Consider the following 14,607-nt stretch of genomic DNA (forward strand, 5'->3'; position numbering starts at 1 on the left):
CCTCTGTGCTTTATGAAAAAATAATCATCACACCAAGATTTGAATTTCTTGTAGTAAGAAAGGTCGTGTTGATCACAAGCATCTTTTAAGCTTTGGTGAAAATGAGAACCATCACTTTCATCTAATATATAGGGTGTCAAATCTGTTCCTCCTCCAAACCACCAGCTCACAGAACCATCCTTGTTTTCTACTTCAAAGTACCGATAATTGAAATGCATTGTGGGAACATTAGGGTTTCTCTGAGAAAAAAATGCAATATCAGAATAAATCATAAAACACTAATACTGACTACAGAAATTTAAAAAAAAATTAATATCAAGAAAAAAAATCTTAAGTTAATTTACTCTTTATATATAAAAATAAATTAAAAGATAAATATACAATGATATTAACTGAGATTTAAGGAATCTAAAAGTTTTGCATAGCAACATACTTGATTGTTCAAGTGTAAAACCATAGGTTTATCATTCTAAAAGCAGACGTCAGCATATAGATCAATGCTCAGTGCTGTTGAATTATGTTTCAAAGGAAACCACTTAATGGAAGGGCATTATAAAAACAGTTTGAATTATACTAGACATGAAATTATATTCCACTTTGAATCTTTTACCCAAACATAAGCAAACAAAGTTTCCACATGAAGTATTTCCACAAAGGGTCAAAGCTATATAACTGAGAGGAGACCTCCACATAGCGTTTAAAGGAATGCGGAGAACTGACCAGGGCTTCTGACCTAATGTCCAATCCTCACCTTCTCGTGGTGCACCCTGTTAGGTGTCTACCTGGATACTGAACGGATGAAGATGGGCTGGCAATTTGGGATTTAGCTGACAAAATTGTATTCTTATTGGCTTAAACCAAAATTTCAAATCATGGTACAACATGGAACTAGGGCAAACAGCGAAAAGTCAGCTACTGGAACAAATCCTAAAACCCAGCACAATTCAACATCACCAGAGTTCAAGATCAGTACTATCAACATAAGAAGTCATAATGGCAAAGAAATGAAGCTAAATGAGGAATTGGATAAGTACCAGATCGACATAATAGGGGTGACTGAAACAAAAAAGACAAAAACTGGTGAGATCTTTCTGAGCAATAAATATAAAATGTTATATTCAGGCAATGACAAACAAGGAAAAGAAGAAGTAGCCATACTATTCAACACTAAATACGAGGCTAATTTTCTTGAATAGCAGGCAGTCTCAAGTAAAGTGATGTGGGCAAATATGAGAATGGGGAACTAGACAATAAGACTTATTTGTGCCTATGGTCCCACAGAAGGTTCTACTAAGGTAGAAGTGGAGGAATTTTTTGAGGCTTTAGAGAAAGCAACTGACACAATGAAAAAGGGAAAGTTGGTCCTCATTGGGTATCTAAATAGCAGTGTAGGAAATGATTGTGAGACATACAAAAATATTTTGGAAAAATTTGGAGAAAAGAACAAAGCTAATAATAATGGCAAATACCTGTTGGATTTCTGCTCAGGACATGGACTGGTTATTACTAACACAATGTTCCAACATAAAAATGTGCACAAATTCACATGGAGAGAAGTGGCAAGGAATAAGAAAAGTCTCATAGACTATGTTATTGTTGATAGTGATGTTTTCTCCCTGGTGAAGGACAGAGTGTACAGAGGATTTGAAATTGGAAGTGATCACCATTTAGTCTTGAGCAGGACTGAATTTCATATTGAAAAGAATAACATGTAAGAAGGTTTTAAAGCAAATACAAGTTGAGCAGCTCTCAGATGTGAAATGTAGACTAAAAGACACAAACACGATTGAAAAAAAAATGAAAGAGTTTGAGAACAGGAATCAGACCTTGAAGATTCAGTGGCAAGCCCCGAAGAAAACACTGTTTGATTCAGCCAGAGATGCATGTGGTGTGGTTCTCTGCAAGGATAGAAAAATAAGAACTCCATGGTGGACATTGGAAGTTAAAGAGGCAGTGAAGGAAAAGAAGAAAGTATATTAAAAGTTCCTGGCAAATAAGTCAGCTTGTGCTCTTAGAGAATACAGAGACAAATGTAAGAAAGCTAAACACTGTGTAAACTTGGCTAAGCAAAAGTAATGGGAGGTCTTTGGTAAGAACATAGAAAATAAATATCAAGAAGTGGAAAGATATTCTGGAGGTTGTTGAAGAAACTCAGAAATGGAGGAAAGAATGCTGTAAAAGGAATTAGAGATGATAAAGGTGCCATGAAAACAGAAGAAAAAGATATCTTTGAAGTATGGAGTAATTCTTCGAAAAAATTGCTAAATGAAACAAGTAGTGATGACAGCACAGTGGTAAAAAACACTAACCAGGCATGCAGGCATTAATACATATCCATACTTGAAGTAGAAAAATCCATCAAAAGCCTGAAATGTGGAAAGGCAGCAGGAGTAGATGATATTCGACCAGAAATGCCGAAATATGGTGGTATAAGAGTCTTACAGTGGCTGCACTGCATAGTTCAGAAAGCCTGGACAGAGGGATGAATTTCCGATGATTGGAGTAAAGCTCTCATAGTACCCATATAAAAACAGGGAAATAAAACTGAATGTGAGAATTACAGAGGTATTTCACTACTGAGTGTTGCTGGTAAGATATATGCAAGTATACTCGAGAAACAGTTGAGAAGCATTGTGGAAGAGATGCATTGTGAAGAACAAGCTGGATTCAGGCCAAATAGAGGCTGTCAGGATCAGATTTTCATCTTACGACAGTTAGTTGAGAAATCATGGGAATATAATAAAGATCTGTATTTAAGTTTTGTTGATTTGGAAAAGGCATATGACAAGGTGCCAAGAGAGAAGCTATTCAATATGCTACAGTTATATGGTGTCAATGTTGATTATATCAAGCAATACTTAGTCTTTATTTGAGTTGTAAGTCAGTTAGAATTGAAGGAAGTACAGGAAGGTGGTTTAATGTTAAATCTGGTGTCAGACAAGGATGTACATTATCCCCTATGTTATTCATTATCTATATGGATCATATTATGATTCACATAAGTGGTACTAAACCTGATATCAAATTTGGAGATGTTAATCTCAGCTCTTTGCTTTATGCGGATGATGTTATACTTCTAAATAAATCTGCTACAAGTCTACAAGATTCCATGACTAAATTGAATAACTGTTGTAATAGATATGGTATGAAGGTCAGCATTAAAAAGACAAAGACAATGAAAATAGGCAGAAAGATTGAAAATATCAACTGCATTGTGGATGGAGAACCTATAGAACAAGAAAACATTTTAGCTACTTAGGCACAATTTTTAGTGACGATGGTAAATTAAATATGGAAATAGACAACAGAATCAACAAAGCTGGAATGGTGGGAAGTCAACCGAAGAAATTTGTATGGAATAAGAGAGAAATTAGCCAAAACACTAAATTAGCTGTATACAAGACAGTGTTCAAATCAATTTTAACTAATGGATCTGAGAGCTGGGTTAGAAATAAAATACTTGACCAAAGACTAGAGACCGCAGATATGAGAGTCCTGAGAAAGATTAGAGGCGTGAACAGATGGCATCAATGGCAATATCATATTAAAAACAAGGATATTAGGAAAAACTTGACATTGTCAGCATCCAGGAATGCGTTAGCAGAGCTAATCTCAGGTGGTATGGTCACTAAAACAGAATGGGCGAGGAAAGATTAACAAAACAAGTGTTCTTTGGCAGGTTGGCAGGAAAACGACCCAGAGGAAGACCAAGATATAGGTGGATTGATACGGTACAAAGTGCCTTAGATGATAGAAATATAAGATCTGATAATGTTGGAGTCTTGACAAGTAACAGACTGATTTGGAGGAAAATTGCAGATGGGAAGTTAGTAATAATGTAAATTTTTCATGTAGTACTATCATATCCTGTACACCCCTTGAGGGTACATGTCAGGAATTTGATGATGATGACCAAAGATTGGAGACTATAGATACGAGAGTCCTGAGAAAGATTAGAGGCATGAATAGATGGCAGCAATGGCAATATCATATTAAAAACGAGGATATTAGGAAAAACTTGACATTGTCAGCATCCAGGAATACGTTAGCAGAGCTAATCTCAGGTGGTATGGTCACTTAAACAGAATGGGAGAGGAAAGATTAGCAAAACAAGTGTTCTCTGCCAGGTTAGTAGGAAAAAGTCCCAGAGGAAGACCAAGATATAGGTGGATTGATACAGTAAAAAGTGCCTTAAAAGACAGAAATATAAGACCTGATAATATTGGAGTCTTGACAGGTAACAGACTGATTTGGAGAAAAATTGTAAATAGGAAGTTAGTAATGATGTAAATTTTTCATGTATTACTATCATATCCTGTAAACCCCCTTGAGGGTATATATCATGAATTTGATGATGATGATGTATTTCTACAACTAATCCACTTGTGTGCAGAGGCTATCAAGTTCATATTGATCGTGTTAGTATCTCATAATGCACAGCATACTTCTTTTTAGAAGTGTATACTGCCAAAAATTATTATGGAGTGCCACTACTCAGACTGGTTTTGAATTTTATTGAGATCCCATCAGTGGGAGCTTAAATATCTCACTCTTACATTGATTTTACATCACTATCTTCCTAGTCTAGCTCCAACTGATTAAATCTCAAATGAAGATTGAAACCAGTCTTAGTAGTGATCCTTCCATACTGCATAACAATATTTCCATCCGAAAGGGAAGTTCATGTTCATTATGAGACACACAATTGATATGAAGTCAACAGCGTCTCTATACAAGTAGCCTAGTCATGAAGATACTTCATACACAAACTTTGTTTGCTTTTTCTGCTTTGTAACCAAGCAGAAAAACTTTCTGCAATATCTCTGATTTAGAAAAACAATATTTTCAGTTTTTGAAACTAAAACTGCTAAAATGGTATGTTATATATTGTCTAATACCAAACAAAATTTATATATTTGTAGTAAAACACATTTACTGAACTTGAGCTTTCGCTATCCCATTTTTATGACAACAGTAAAATAACCTGCTACATATGCACAATATTTATAACTGAAATGTAAATTGTGTATTGAAATTATGATCCAGTTTGTTTCATTTATATTTATTTCTATTTACGATTAATATATATCATAAATAGATATAGGAGATATTAAAGATCCATCCTTATTACGTAAAAGAAAAAAAATAGAAACTTGGAAAGTTTCAAAAATTGACTAGAATGCTTATGAGAATACAATTCTTGGCATTAGAGTTGCTTCAGCTTGCACAACTTAAAAAACTGCCCAGGCATTCATATAATATTTTTTAAAGTGCTTTTGATAAAGGTTTCAGCCTGAGAGCTGTTTCAAACTATTGGTTCTCATCAGAAATTACACAGAAACCATAACAGGATAAGAAACCTAATTCAATACCAAAGCAATCTGATGTCAGGTAGCTGTATTTTACATAAGATCCAGCATTCATTTATGAACTCTCAGACAGTGCATAATTGTAATAATCAAAAGAAGTGCCAAAGGCTCAACAGTCAAATTAATAAAGTAAACAATCCTTTATATCACATTACTTCACAGTATAAATCCCACTGTCAAAAAGTTTTGAATCTATTATGTAAGGGCTCTGACAACTTATAGGCTCCCAAAAATTCAGAAGACTGGTACCCCTATATGTTCTATCGTGAACCGTATTGTGGTCCTACTTAGCATATTGCTAACACATCTGCTTTCTTTCTAAAGCTAAGGATCAGTATTTATTTTGATAAAAAATTTTGTAATAATTACTTTAATTCCCAATGTTCCAATCTTCATATTAAGATCAATTGAAGTATATATATGGAGACAAGCTACATTTCAATTCAAATAGTAAGTCTGAATTGAAACTGAAATTTGAATTACCATCCATAATGACACTTTGATCAACCGTCATTCTACTATAAAACTGATAGGATCATGATGAAGCTTGAATGAAATATTTAAATTATAATCATCAGATAGAAATCAATAAACCAAGCAAAATGTTGATTAATTTTAATGGTATAGATGAGAACACAGGCTGATAAGAAAATAACTATTTATTAACTTATTGCTGGTATTCTATCCAGCATCTTCAGAATACAAAAACAGTTTGTCACAATACGCAAAACAACAACAATCCGGTATAACAATGGGACTAGTTTGAACAATCGTAACTTACAACACAAAGACTAAAGTCCTAATTAGGCTCCATCTACACTGGAAAAAAAAAAAAAAACAGAGAGAGCGAAAGCAGGTGAGATGACTGTCTCCCAAATCTTTGGCAAATTTATACAGCTATACTTGTTGACGCCTGGAGTACGTTTCAAGGCTTCTGTTGATTCCAAGAACAATCTCTCTGACTTATAACAATTTTTGTGTAGCAGTTTTGTTTTTATCCCAATTGATCCTGTGTGCAGAAGCATGGTCTGCTAGACCCGACTTGCCATAGTGATAGTGCCGGATGTATATTTTATGTTCACTGAGGTGGATGTCCACAGTTCATCCTGTCAGACAGGAAGAACTGTGGACATCCACATGTGGTCTGCTAGACACACAGGTAGAACTGTGAACCGTGTGTCAAGCAGACCATGCCTTGGATACCCCCTGCACACAGGATCAATTGGGAAAAAAAAAAAAAAACTGCTGCACAGTTGTTATAAGTCAGAGAGAGAGATCGTTCTTGGAATCAACAGAAGCCTTGAAACATACTCAAAACCTCAACAAGTATGGCTGTATAAATTTGCCAAAGATTTGGGAGACAGTCATATTAAGACCTAATTAATACCTACTTTCTCTCTCTGTTTTTTTTTTTTTTTTTTTTTTTTTCCCCCACGTAGATGGACATCCACATGGAAGACCTAATTAGGACTTTAGTCTGTGTTGTAGGTTACAATTGTTCAAACTAGTCCCATTGTTATACTGTATTACTGTTGTTGTTTTGCATACTGTGACAAACTGTTTTTGTGCTCTGAAGATGCTGGATAGAATACCAGCGAAATATCAGCAGTCTTTGTTCTCATCTATACCGTTAAAATTAATCAACATATATGATGAACACATAAGCACGCATTTAAACCAAGCAGAAAGCATTATTTCTTAAAATATTAAGTTATTAATAATAATGGAAATTTTTTCAAAAATGTTTTCAAAATTTCTCTCCAAAAAGTTGCAGTATTTGTTATTTATAGAAAATCACAAAACAAGGATAGTAATCATACCATGCAATATGTTAATTCAACATTAAATAATTTCACTTACTGGATGTACGACAGAACTCACACCTGCTGCAAAAAATGGAAGGTTTCCATCATCCAGTTGTTTGCCTCTATTTAAAAAAAAAATAATAATACAGAACATTTGCAATAAATACATTTGCATTTGCAATATACAGGGTGTTCGGGATAAATTTGACATATTTATAATTAATTATATTTTTCCGTAAGTTACATGTATTAACACACACTTCTCTTCATTTAAAAGTTTGGACCCTTCTTCATTCATATACAAGATGTCAGAAAGGATGGATAGCTGGAACCCACCTGAATCATGGAAGAGAATAACTTGTATCATGATGATTCGTGCCCGCCATCAAAATAAGGATATTACGACTGCTGCCAAATGCTCCCTGAATACAGTAAAAACAATCAGGCATGAACTAGAGACTTGCAATGGTGACTACGAGGATGTAGCAAGAAGAAAGATCCCTATCAGACGATCTGATTGCGTTCGTACAGCAGAATTCCTCACAAATCTGCAGGAACAGGTGTTGACGAACCCTGGCATTGGAATTCGGGCTTTGTTCGTGGAGTTGCTAACTGTAGTCAAGCCCTGGATAACAAGGGTAGCCAATGGTAGGCCGTATGTATGGCAGCAGGTTTCGGCCCCTTGCTACACCTCTGGGAAAAGTCAAAAATGGTTGTCTGAAAATTTCTACGACTTCACCAGTCCAAATGTTTGGCCTCCAAACTCCCCAGACCTTAACCCCATGGATTATTTTGTATGGGGCGCAGTTGAAAAAGACACCAATCGCACTTCCAGTAATACAAAAGCCCAGTTAATGGATAAAATTAAAACAGTTTTTGCGGCCCTTCCCAGGGAGACTGTAGCATCAGCTTGTTCGAGGTTCCGAAGCAGAATTGAAGCTGTGATCGATGCTAATGGTGGTTATTTTGAGTAAATCTTGTTGATAGTATTGTAATTAACTCTGCCTGTAATGTTTTTTTGTCAATTCATTAAATTTAATAGATACAAAGAAGATTTTCTTTTTCCTTACGAAACTGTCAAATTTATCCCGAACACCCTGTATGTTTCAGCAGAATATATACACAGTCCAGTCAAAATATTATGACCACTTATGGAGTTCATAGGCCAACCCTCTTGCTGCTAGAATGCCACTACCTAGCATGGCATGGACCCTATAAGGTCTTTGAATATTGCAGAAAGTAAGCTGTAACATATTATGAGTGCTTCCCACAGATCAGCAAGTTTTTTTTTTTTTGGTTGGGGGGGGGGGGTCAGGTAGATTCAAATGATAGATCTCTCGATCCATACAATTACATAGATATTCTATAAAATTCAAATCTGGGCAATTCAGCAGCATAGAAATGCCTAGAAGTTAATGGTGTGTTTGGCAAATCACTCTCAAATAATAATACCAGCAATGTGGCATGATACATTATCCTGATGGAACACAGCACTGCCAGGTGGAAAGACAGTCACCACGAAGGAGCATAATTGATCAGTTACAATGGACAGAACTGTACTTTGTAGCATTTGCATTAGCATTCATAAGATAGTCTATGAATGCTACATAGTAGATTTGTATGGTCGACATGTACGAGAAATTCCCAGGAAAACATCCCTTACCAAAACACTGATGCTTTCTGCCTATTTCTTCTGCAAGCTATATGTTAATTCAACCATGACATTCAGGTGATTTTCTCCACAGACTTCTGCCTAATAGTTAACAACTATACCTAAAGTTTGCATCTAAGAGACATTATTGGACCACTGAAGACTAACTTGAAAGTTAGTCTTCAGTAAAAGAAGACTAACTTGATGACTAACTGAAAAGGAGGGAAAAGTTGCTTTTTTGAATGAATCTCATTTCCATCTATGCTTCGTAGGCAGCAGATAAAGGCTTTTCAGTTCCTGCTTTTTATAAAGTCCATCAGATCATGTCTCCTGCTCATAGTGATCAACAAATCTGAACAAGTAGAAGCCGTTCTACTTTGCTAGGTGGTACTTGTATCGTGGTGAAAGCGAGTATTCATAATACTGGACATGTGTGATGTACTGTCTTATGAATACTCGCTTTCACCACGATACAAGTACCACCTAGCAAAGTAGAACGGCTAGGTGGTACTTGTATCATGGTAAAAGTACTTTGGACTATATATACATACAAACACACACAAATATACAGAGAGATAAATACAAGAATAACTGTTATGTTGTTACATCTGCCTCAATCTCTTCCTTTCTTGGGCATTTCAAGCAAGTATGTTTACTATTTTCATTAGTCTCGAATTTAGAAGGTTGTGTTAGCTATGAATGTTTTATATTAAATTATATTAATTTTATCTAGTTAGTTAATTCAATATAAGTAAAAATTGAAAATGTAGTGATAATACTGTTCTAATATTTGATAAAACATGTTTATTTAACAGATAACAATACCTAAGGCTTATTCTTAAATTTATGTTAAATTATGCCACACAATACATATTCACTGATACATATTCCCAAAAATAAAAATAATCAGACTGAAAATAATTTATCTTTGTTTTTCTGGCAAAATGGTGCAAGTATGGTTGGATTTACAGCTAAGGCAACTAAAGCTATGAGATAAGTGTATTATGTCTGTAAATTGCATGTATTCTTTCAGCTGATATGCCTGTTTTGTAGGATGAAAAACATGAGTTTCAAGGAGGGGAAAATCCTGCCACTTCAGATAACTTACTTCAACTGAAAAGCCTTTATAGGTTCTTCATGTCTAGGTGGGATTCAACACAGGTCTTTCCAACTGAGGGCCGTTGTCAATACCAACTGTGTTATGGATTCTGTGTGTGTGTGTTTGTGTTTTCAGGTCACTGAGGAACTATAGAATATTATTATTACACGACACTTCCAGGGAGTCCAAAGACTCATCAAGGGAGGGCACCCACTCCACAACTCTCTGCCTCCACCACCCAATCCACCAACTACAACTGCAACTATACCAACACCATCTACTGCCCATCACCACCACTAGTATTTCCACAGACAATCACAAATATCCGTGCCCATGGTGGGATTCAAACTCATAGCCTTTTAGGTGGAGAGCAGATATGCTAACCACTTGGCCAACCAGGCCAACCGATTATTGCGGAACAACTGTACTGAAGAATTATAGAGGAAACATGTAATGGTGATAACAGGAATTATCCAGATCAAGATGACTGAAAAAAGATAACCTTCTAAATATGAACCATAATAAGTTATATTCAGGCAATAATGATCAAGGAAAAGAAGGAATAGCTAGAGTGTTCAATACTCTAGCTATTCCTTCATTTCATATATAAACCAAGAAGTTTATATATGAAAATAAACTTCTTCAATGACAGGCAATTTCAAGTAGAGAAATGCAGGGAAATTTAAAATGGAAAAGTGAATAATGAGACTTATTTCTGCCTATGGTTGGAACAGATGGTTCTAGTAGGGACAAAGCAGAGAGAGAGAGAGAGGATATAGATGTTATGAAAAAATCTGGAGAAAGGAGTGTTTAAAAGGATAAAAGTTAATAATACACTAGTGTCTAAAACCTAACAATGAATTTACAATGTAATGCAATGTAAACAAAACAATGTAAGTTCTGTTGATTACAACTGCAAATTCAGATTAATCAGCTGTGGCAATTTGAATAACTTCCGATTTCAAGTAGAAAGTGCATACATATTCAAATTTTTGAATCATGTGGAAAGGGGTTACATAGTAGCACTCAACAGAATAAAAAGAAAAAGACTGCACTAAGTGAAGTGTGTTTAAAGGAAGCTCTTTTGGTAAAGGAATAAAGTTGCAAACTTGGACATCTAAAAGACACCCATCTAGATGATTTTATTATTATTATTATTATTCCGGGCAACTCCAAGGAGTCTACAGACTCATCGAGGGAGGCCCTAACATCATGTCAAGAACAACTATTCGACATTCGCACAGTATCTATCATACCTAGCCTTGAACTCATTCACGGTCGTAGCACCCACAACAGACTCTGGAAGTTTTATTCCACTCATTCACCACTCTCCAAGTAAAAAACCTAGCTCTAACACCCCTGCTACCACATTCTTGCCCAGCTTCCATGTATGGGCCCTAGTCCTCCCGCCACCAGTCCTATTCTCAAAAATATCTTCTCGATTAATCTTATAGAAACCCTATATGTGGGGAAGAATTATTGGAAAGCTTGAAGAAGGCTGGAGAATTACTGATATTGCCAGAGTTTAGAATCTTACATAGTATTGTGACTCCTCCAGACTCTGAACAGCATTTCAAACCAACGGAATGTGTTCCAGATGTTTGCTAAGAGGTCGCACTAAATCTATGACTAGTGTGAAGACAGATTTTTGGCTATAACAGCAAAACATAATCAATGCAGCATGGCAAGTCAGCTTGCAAGTAGGCTCCATTCAAGCACAGGTATGCAGATATCTTGACAAACTGTGGCAAGATGTTTGTGACCAGTAGGCATAAACGTAGGCTCATCGTAGAGCACATTTTCAGTCGTGTTGTCCATAAAAATTGCACAAGACAGCAATGGGCTAATGCACTCTTTAAAGATGAGAGTCACTTTAGTTTTTCCTCCAATTCTAGACTACACTTGATCTGGCATGAAAGAGGTATTTTAAAATTTTCAATTACAGATCCTGCTTTTTTATATACACACTTTATTAATCTGCTGTGAAAAATGATTTACTAAATTGTTACAAACTTCAATGGTCTGCGACTGTTAAAGAAATTAAATAACTTCTAAATTATTATTATTAACATCTGACCTCCATGGAGTCAGAGACTCATCGTGAGAGATACACATTATTGCACACAATGCTCATCTAACCGTGCCTTAAATTGATTCAATGGTCTATTCACAACATACTCAGGCAATGCATTCCAGTAACCAACCACTCTCCATGTTTTGAACCTACTCCTCACTCCTCTGCTCACACTCTCCTTACACAGTTTCCAGCAATGGCCTCTTGTTCTACCCCTCTCTCCCATTCTATAAAAAATCTCTTCCATGTCAACCTAATTACCCCTGACTAGCTTAGCTGTCTCAATCATATCCCCCTCCCTCTTCCTTCTATTAACGAGGCATCACAACTTACATTTCTCAATCGGTCCTCGTACTCCACATTCCAGAGACCACTGACCACCTTCGTGAATCTTCTCTGGACTATGAAAACCTGGCGCCAAATCTGCGAACAATAATCCATACAAGGCCTGATCAAGACCTTATAAAATTCAATATCAAGATCTTATCATAACTTCCCTATTTCTGTTTGTATGTAGGGGTCCTTCAAATCATTGCCATTATCTGATGTGGTGTCTTCACAACTTGTGCAATGTGACTCCTGAATTTCAGGTCCTTGTCCACTATCACTCCCAGATCTCTCATCTCCTCTATTTCCTTTAAAGTTTTCCAACCAAGTGTATACTTTGCATTCTCATCATTGCTTACCAAATCTCAAAACCTTACACTTTGTAACACTGAAATGATAATTCCACTTACCTCCCATTCACGCAATCTATTCAAGTCCTCCTGTATGGCCATAACATCTGCTTGACTGTGCATTGCTCTCCCCTAGTGATATATAGCTGTTTGCATTGTCTGCAAACAGCTGCATATCACTAGTTAAACCCATTGCAATATCACTAACATATAAATCGAACAACAATGGTCCCACAACTGACCTCTATGGTACACCACCAGTGACTTTGCTCTTTCAAGATACTGCACCCACATATACAACTTTTTGATATCTATCTGACAGCCAGTTACTGATCCAACTCAGAAGTCTATTATCCAATCCTATCTGTTTCAATTTATTTAACAGCTTGTTGTGTGGCAGTCTATCAAAAGCTTTTGAAAAATGTAAGTACACCACTGTATTTGCATCTCCTCCTCTGGCCAAGGTATTTGTCACCTTGTTATAGTACATAAGTAAGTTAGGAACACATGATCTCCCTTTAACAAACCCATGCTGGTAACCACTGAGAATGCTGCTGTTATCAACCTGTTTCTGTATCCTACTTCTCACCAATCTCTCTCTAGTACCTTCATCACAACTCCAGATATACAGATTGGCCTATAATTTGAAATAACAACCTTATCACCTTTATGCAGTGGAAAAATTTTATCCTCATTCCACTCCCATGGAACCTGTGCTGTTGTAAGACTTATTAAACAGGCATGCCAATATTACTGCCAATTCTCTGGAACATTCACTTAAGATGTCTGGTGATATATCAAATCGTATCACCTTATCGATATCAAGATTATTTCTTCAAATACCTCCTGCTCACTCACAATTAAGCCATTCTCTACACTTAAATTCCTCATAATTCAACCCTGATCAGGATGAAACACCATTATAAATTGATCACTGAATACCTCAACAATGTCTTCTACAGCAGTTACCATTCTATCATTTTCATCCGTTAACATCATTTTTTCCCTTCTACTTGCCACATATCTAAAAAACTTTCTAGTTTTTAGATTTTTTTGTATATCCTTTGCTAGCCACAACCCAGGTATTCACTTCATGATCACTCTTGCCAACAGTAGGAAAGTGCGAAACCTCACTCACAATTACATCCTCTGATGAAATGATCAAATCTAAAATTCTTGATTCTTGAGTGTCCTCCTTTATGTGCTACCTGAGATTGTGATCTCTCAATAACTCAAGATATTCATTTTCCTTATTCTCAAATGCTATCTCTTCATTCCAATCTATACTGCATTAATTAAAATCGCCCATAATAATTACCCTTCCTTTGTTCACTAATCCAAGTTTGTACATTTCTTCATCACCACCCTCCACATTCCTGGGCCTATAGCAACATCCACCAACTAAATGTGTGTTCCTGTCAACTTCCATGTTACACCACACTGCCTCATAACTATTGCCAATATTTCCCTCTTTCATGTGCACATAATTCCCTTGCATCATCATCAGCAGCACCCTTCCCCTCACTTTTTGTCCTTTCTATCCTCGCTTAAATTACTATATCCTTCCATTTCTATTCCCATTGGAATATCATCTCCATTCAACCATGTTTCACTTATTCCAATGATTTTGGGGTGAATAAACTCAATCAGTGAAGCCATTTCATCTCCCTTATTTCTGATACTTTGGCATTTATAAAGAAACACAGTAATTCATTTTTAGGTCTATAACCAGTCTATCGAAACCACTTGTTGGTTGTGATTTTCCCACCACACTTGCCAATCACATTTATCACCACTTACCTCGTATATCTGCTCAGTTTCAACTTCCCCACCCACATCGCAATATACTCCATCTTCATACACACACATTCACTGCTACCAACATCCACTCTCCCTATGCCATGTCTCCCTGTCCACCCGAGCTCCTCCTAT

The 14,607-nt window shown here is 36.2% G+C and overlaps 1 protein-coding gene across 1 annotated transcript in view; it reads right to left on the reverse strand.

Moving 5' to 3' along the window:
* Window positions 1–14,607, reverse strand: part of Coprox (oxygen-dependent coproporphyrinogen-III oxidase) — a 124,824-nt gene that overhangs the window by 32,038 nt on the left and 78,179 nt on the right. Inside the window, exons 8-9 of the mRNA XM_090409253.1 lie at window positions 7,230–7,296; window positions 2–239 (exon numbers count right to left, since the gene is read on the reverse strand). Of these exons, the coding sequence (XP_090265379.1) occupies window positions 2–239; window positions 7,230–7,296 (305 nt within the window). The remainder of the gene's footprint in view (window position 1; window positions 240–7,229; window positions 7,297–14,607) is intronic.

This window comes from Typopeltis vanoorti, chromosome 19, assembly GCF_054136105.1.
Source record: "Typopeltis vanoorti isolate ZY-2024b chromosome 19, IOZ_Tvanoo_1.0, whole genome shotgun sequence".
Taxonomy (NCBI): Eukaryota; Metazoa; Arthropoda; class Arachnida; order Uropygi; family Thelyphonidae; genus Typopeltis; species Typopeltis vanoorti.